This window comes from Odontesthes bonariensis, chromosome 10, assembly GCF_027942865.1.
Source record: "Odontesthes bonariensis isolate fOdoBon6 chromosome 10, fOdoBon6.hap1, whole genome shotgun sequence".
NCBI lineage: Eukaryota > Metazoa > Chordata > Actinopteri > Atheriniformes > Atherinopsidae > Odontesthes > Odontesthes bonariensis.
The window spans coordinates 32,778,026-32,785,347 of NC_134515.1; the positions used below are offsets into that span (position 1 = coordinate 32,778,026).

The 7,322-nt window shown below is 38.7% G+C and overlaps 1 protein-coding gene across 1 annotated transcript in view; it reads left to right on the top strand.

Moving 5' to 3' along the window:
• atp9a (ATPase phospholipid transporting 9A) overlaps window positions 1-2,383 on the top strand; it is a 37,053-nt gene extending 34,670 nt beyond the window's left edge. The window contains exon 28 of the mRNA XM_075475310.1: window positions 594-2,383. Coding sequence (XP_075331425.1) covers window positions 594-730 — 137 coding nt within the window. The 3' untranslated portion in view covers window positions 731-2,383. The remainder of the gene's footprint in view (window positions 1-593) is intronic.
• Window positions 2,384-7,322: the final 4,939 nt, after the last annotated feature.

Below are 7,322 nucleotides of genomic sequence, written 5' to 3' on the forward strand. Positions count from 1 at the left end.
AATGTTGCTAAAAACGCTTAAAAGAGCTGATTCGGTACTGTGGTATGGCCTGAAACTGGACTGAAATACCTCCAACATTTTGTGCTGATCCAGGAAGTCTTTTAGTTGAGTGTCAACAATCTTTTCCAGTACTTTACTCAGAAAAGGCAATTTGGAGACGGGTCTTAAAGTTGGATGAGTCCAGTTCGATGACTCTAGACCAAGTTTCTTTTGAAGAGGATGAGCAACCGCATGCTTAAAGTCCTTTGGTACCTTGCCAGATGTCAAACTGCTATTAATTATGTTGAGAATATGAGGTCCCAGCATGGGAAAGACTTTCTTGAGCAGACCAGGAGGAACAATGTCACATGGAGAGCTAGATGTTTTAGTGCAGGACACAAGCTTTTCTGTCAGGAATGCTGTCAGTGTCACAATGGGATAAAGAAATGGGACACAAACTCTTAAATGACTTGGGTATCTAAGAGAGCTGCAGGTATAGTAGGGTTAGGGTAATCATTTAATCATATTCACAGATCATAAAACTGTTCAATTATTCTTTGAAATGTATCTACATATTCTCCATCATTCTGTATCTATTTTGTCATGTGTGCCAGATGTGTACTTCATCACGACAGTATCATTCCTGTGGAAGGTGACCGCCATCACGCTAGTGAGTTGTCTGCCCCTCTACATCCTCAAGTACCTGCGAAGACGCTTCTCTCCGCCCAGTTACTCCAAACTGACCTCCTAAGAGCTTAACAGAGTCTCCATCCTTGTTTACTGTTGGAGAACAGCAAGATTTCCTAATCTTCATCTCGCAAAGCCTGCAGCTTGAACAGAGGGTCAAATAGGGCTCTATCACCTTTAATTTGTTCTGAAAAACTCTTTGGCAGGTTTACTTGTTTACTAATTGTTTACTGAGAGGGGGAGTTTTTGTCAGTGGAAAAAGCAGTATTAACTGTTACATGTGTTTGATGCAGGGACTGATCCATGACGACTCTGTGAAGGGAATGCCTGCACTGAATTGTAGGTTAAATTAAACTGACCAGATTCAACTGGTTTTGGTAAAAATTAATTTTAGCAGTCCTGTCAGCAGTAAGAATTAAAAAATGGAAACAGGTACGCGTCCTGTAGCTTTTCAGCCTGAATATGATCAATGAAGATGGTTCGATAAATTATGCAGTGCTTTGTGCATGTTTTATAATGTGAAAAGTAATATCATTAACTAAAAAAGTAGGAGTTTTGTCTTTGTTATTTGGGCTGGAAACCAATTTGTTCTAAATTCCATGGAATGTACAGTTATTTTTATTGTGAAAAATTGAGATTGACGTAGAACTCTCACTGGGCCGTTGATTCATGATCTCCTTAAACAGTGGATTCTAAATTATATGCCTGAAAATGGTTTACTGCCTAGACTCAAAACACATTTGCAAGCATGTGTATTTGTTGATGCGTCAACCCCAAAGCTACAGCTCAGCACAGTGGAGGTGGTGTGGTGGGTTATTTTAGCGTGACCTCTGGTGTCTGATGTTGAATTTGTCCTTGTGTCTTTTGTGTGGACCCTGAGTTGTTAGTGTTTGTGGAGTCTGGTCAGAGCTGGTTATTTGCAGCCAAGCTCTCCGCCGGGGCACCCAACAAGGCTGCAAGTCCTCGGGGACATTCTGTAAAATGTCTGCTCAGGCATGCCAGCATCCACGACACTTCTAGCTTTGCATGATGACTCACTGTAACGGTGACCTAAAGCCATAACAGACCAGCGTCCTGGTGCCCCATTTCATGTCCAGGACACCCTGACATCTAACAGCTGCTTATCTCCACAGTTCGGCTGTGAAATAAAAAGAAGAAAAAAAAAAAAAAAGGGATCAAATCGCTACAACTAAACGCCATGTAAATATTGTCACTGTCATAAAACTCACTACAGCACATAAAAATCACGTCATACTACATTACTTATTTTTCATTTCACTGCCATTGTGTTGGCTGTAAATGTTTTTTTAACAGAAAAACATAATCACTCTGTCACTTTTTTTTTCAAAATAATTTCAGGTATGAAAAAGGGTGTTTAATCATGGGACTCTTTGAAGAGTCTTTGAGAGTGTTTGTTGTACGATAATGAATAATTTCTTGAGTAGGCTAAGAAAAACTTTTTTTTGGCAACGAATACAGAATTCATCAAACTTTTTGCACAAAATGTGTTAGGGTAAAACTGTTAAGTATATTTTATGTTGCAATGACAGCGCAAAGTGTGTATGATACTAAAATAATTTGATTGTATGTACATAACCTGTCTTTTTATTTAACGTATTTTATGATCTTGATTTCATTCAGATGAGCAGAACAAAAGGGAGAATTGTGCTGATGTCATTGTTGTGGTGATTATTAATAAAAAAAAAGTTTCTTTTTTTCTGGTGTGGATTTTTTTTAAAACATAAGGAATCAGTTGTATTTTGTTGCTTTTCTTTTCAGGAGACGACTAAGTCGTCTCGTCTTTAACAGGGCAACAGATACAGATCTTTTATTTTTCTTGTCCTGCAGCACCTGAGTACTGCAGTCTGGTTCATTGTATTTAAGCAGGAGGAATTATGGCTCTTTTTGGGAACTATGTACAGCTGTGGAATAATTTAACTTTGTCGCTCTAGTGAGGATTTACAGCAACAGTGGTTTTGCTCCTAATAATGACACAAGTTAAGCTCTGCAACACATAGAAAGAGGAAGTACGATATTGATGTCGGATCATTGTTAGATTTTCTGTAAATCCACAGGATTCCTTTGGTGGATTTCAATTCAGTGTTATATATATATATAGATAGTGCCAATTTACAAATATCATACTAACTCAAGCTAATTGGAGTTCAATTCATTGTAATCATAATCCAATAAATTAATTTAAAAATAATCCAATTCATTCACACAGAGCCAATTCAAAAAAACAATTTACTAGCTAAGGAAACCAACAGATTGATCCGAAACTTATCTTCAGTCCAATCTCCCGTCCTGAGCATGCCTGAGGCTGTGGAAAGGAACGATTCCCTTTTCACAGGAAGAAACCTCTGGCAGAATCAGACTCAGGAAGGGTGGCCATCCGCCTCAACCAGCTGGGGTTTGAGAAAAAGAAAGAGGGGACAACAAACACCATAACACCATTCAAAGGATACCTGTTGGGACAGGGAAACACAAGTTAATGACCACAATAATGCCAAATTTACATAATATCATTCGAGAAATTAAACAGTCTAGGCCTATAGCAGCTTAACTATGGGATGTTTCAGGATCACCTGAGCCATCCCTAACTATAAGCTTTATTAAAAAGGAAAATTTTAAGCCTATTCTTAAAGGTGGAAAGGGTTCCCGGACATTTACTGGCAGCTTATTCCACAAGAGAGGGGCCTGATAACTGAAGGCTCTGCCTCCCATTCTACTTTTAGAAACTCTGGGAACCTCAAGTAAACCTGCAGTTTGGGAATAAAGTGCTCTGTTAGGAAAATATCTTCCAATGAGATCTTTAAGATATGATGGGGCTTTATATGTGAGGAGAAGAATCTTAAATTCTATTCTATTCTAGAAGATAATGAAGAGAAGCTAAAACTGGAGAAATACGATCTCTCCTGTTAGTTCTCATCAGAACTCTGGCTGCAGCATTTTGGATCAGAAAATTTGTGGGACAGCCCAATAATAAAGAATTACAGTAGTCCAATCTTCAAGTAACAAATGCATGGACTAGTTTTTCTGCATCACTCTGAAACAGGATGTTCCTGATTTTGGCAATATTACGAAGATGAAAGAAGGCAGTCCTAGAAACCTGTTTTATATGTGCGTCAAATTAGAAATTGTGGTCAAAAATAACTCCAAAGTTCCTCACTGTAGAACTAGAAGCCAAGGAAATACCATCTAGAGTAACTATATAGCTAGACATTTTCTTCACAGACTTCAGTTCTGTCTAAATTTAGAAGCAGACAGTTCTGAGTCATCCAGGTCTTTATGTTTTTAAGGCATGCTTGTAGTCTGACCAACCTATTGGGTTCATCTGGTTTTATAGATAAGTACAACTGGGTATCATCAGCAGAGCAATGGAAATTTATGCCATGCTGTCTAATAATGTTACCTAATGGAAGCATGTATAAAGTAAAAAGAATCAACCCAAGCACAGAACCCTGGGTTGAAGATTCTTCATTTACAAGAACAAACTTAAATCTATCAGATAAATATGACTTAAACCAGCCTAATGCGGTTCCTTTAATCCTAATAACATGTTCAAGTCTCTGTGCTATGATGCACTCTGAATCCTGAAGGAAACTCTTCAAACAGATTATTACTATGTACATTATCACAAAGTTGAGCTGCAACTATTTTTTTCAAGAACTTTAAACAAAAAATGGAGATTGGATATAGGTTGATGATTAGCTAACACTTCTGAATCAAGAGTAGGTTTTTTAAGTAAAGGTTTAATTACAGCAACCTTAAAAATCTTAAGTACATATCCTGTCAACAAAGACAGATTGATCAAATCCAATATGGAAGTGTCAATTAGGGGGAAAACCTCCTTGAACAGTCTGGTTGGGATTGGGTCTAAAATACAAGTTGATGGTTTAGAAGAGACTATTGCTGTTGTTAGCTCAATGATCAACTGGGCAGAAGCCGTCTAAATACAAATCAGCTTCTAAAGATACTTCCAAAGCTGCTGCAGTTGATGATATATCACTGATAATAGTGGGAAAGACTCCATCAATCTTCTCACTGTTAGAAACAATTTTATTGATGAATAATTTCATGAAATCATCACTACTGAGAGTTAAAGGAATATAGGAACAGAGCTCGGACTCTTTGTCAGACTGGCTACAGTGCTGAAAAGAAACCTGGGATTATTCTTATTCTCTTCCATCAATGATGAATAATAAGCAGTTCTAGCTTTACAAAGGGCTTTCTTATATGTTATTAAATTATCTTTCCAGACTAATTGAGACTCTTCTAAACTAGAGGAATGCCACTGTCTCTCCAGCTTTCTTACGGTCTGCTTATTAATTATACCAAGGAGCCAACCTCTTCTGACTGATTACCTTCCTTTTCAGAGGGGCAACATTGTCCAGTGCTGTACACATTGAAACTATAGTGCTGTCAACAAGAGAGTCAAGTATTGCTGGAGTAAAATTAAGGTAGCCGTCCTCTGTCACATTTGCACATGGCAGTGAAGAAAATAATGATGGAATTAATTTTTTAAATCTGGCCACAGTATTCTCTGATAGACACCTTCTATATGTAAATTTCTTCTCAGAAGGTATATAGTCAAGTAATGTAAACTCGAAAGTAATCAAAAAATGGTCAGATAAGATAGCGTTATGAGGGAACACTGTTAACTGTTCACTCTGAATGCCATAGTTTAGCACAAGATCAAGGGTGTGATTAAGGCAGTGAGTAGGTCTGTGAACACTTTGAGAAAATCCAATAGAGTCTAATATAGAATTAAACTTAATACTTAGGCTGTCATCTTCAACATCTACATGAATATTAAAGTCACCCACTACAATGACTTTGTCTGTACTCAGCACTAACTGGGATAAAAACTCTCAGAATTCGGAAAAAAACTCAGAATAAGGGCCAGGTGGACAATACAGAACAACAAATAGAAGAGGTTTTTGTGATTTCCACTTTGGGTGGGAAAAATCGAGAATCAGAGATTCAAAAGAGTTAAAGCTAATCTTGACTCTAGGACTGATTAGTAACCCTGATCTGAAGATATCTGCCACTCCTCCTTCTCTGTCTGTGCTTCAAGGAACGTGAACATTTAAACAGTCCGAGGGAGTTGATTCATTAATGCTAACATGATCCTCCTGCTGCAGCCAGGTCTCTGTAAGACAAAATATATCAATATTATGATCACAAATCAACTCATTCACTAACAGAGACTTCGAAAGGAGAGATCTAATATTCAACATTTAATAGTTTGATGTTTTTGTTCAGTTAAAGTTTTTGTTTTAATTTATTTTTTTGCACAAGAGGATTTGCTCCTTATGTGTTTATTGATTGGGGGGTAGCAGCAGGTGGGAAGCCGCAGAGAAGTGTGTAAGACTACAGCTCTGTATCCTGGTGTCAACCCTGGGTTGTCATGTTTTTGGATGACTAATAAATTCGTTCATATTTCTAGAAATGAAAGCCGCTCCTTCCAAAGTGGAATGGATGTCGTCTCTCCTCATCAGACCAGGTTAGATTGCCAATTATCTATGTAGCCCACGTTGTTTGTTGGACACCATCTAGACCAGTGTTTCTCAATTCCGGTCCTCGGGACCCACTGCCCGAGGACAGAATGGCTTCTGATCAGGCCACTGCAGAGCTTGATGACGAGTTGATCATTTGAATCAGGTGTGCTGGAGGAGGGAAACATCGAAAACATGCAGGGCAGTGGGTCCTGAGGACTGAAATTGAGAAACACTGATCTAGACAACCAGCGGTTGAAGGATGGCATGCGGCTAAACATGTAATCACTGGTCAGATTTGGCAGGTGTCCAGAGAAAACTACGGAGTCCAACATTGTTGGTTGCTGGTCGTTGATGTCTCTAATGCCACGTTTCTGTCTATAGAGCTGCCAATTACTAGGGTTAATCCTTTTGTGTCGCTGAGTGGGGAAAATCTATTTGAAATGTGGACAGGTTGATGGTGAACCATGGGCTTGACTTTAGGGCCATGACTCCTCTTCCTGACAGTCACCCAGCCAACCTGGTATCCCGGCTGCGCGAATTCTGCTAGGGGTGGCTAATGGAGCTAGCTATGCTAAGTGGCGCTGCACTGGCTAAAAGGACCTGGCCCGCTATCGGGTGGTTTTCAACGGTGCAGACCCAAGCTTCCAATTCAGATAACCTCGCCTCCAAAACTACAAAAAGACTACATTTGTTACATGTACCATTATCGCTAAAGGAGGCAGAGGCGTAACTAAACATCTGACACACGAAGCAGGGGAAAGCGGGAGATGGAGGGAGAGAACTGGTAGCCATGCTAAGCTAGAGTACCAGACACTGCTAAAAAGTGAAAATAAAGACTAAATATCTGTAGGAGTGAGTGTTAGAATAGAGAAGTATGGTATAGAGTTAACTATATATTTATAGGGAGAAATAAAGTGATTATTAATAGTCCAAGAGGAGCAAGAAATTCCACAGTACACAAACAAGGTAACAGGAAGTGATGCAATACATATTACCGCAAAACGTCAGCATCAGCCTTGCATATTTGATTTGTTGACAATCAGATTAAAAAAAAGGGTCCTTGTATTTAAGCATTGCATTTAAGCATTTAAATTGTGTTTAAATTATTTCATATATGGCAAAGTTTTTAATTTAACTTGTGTAGGGTTTGGA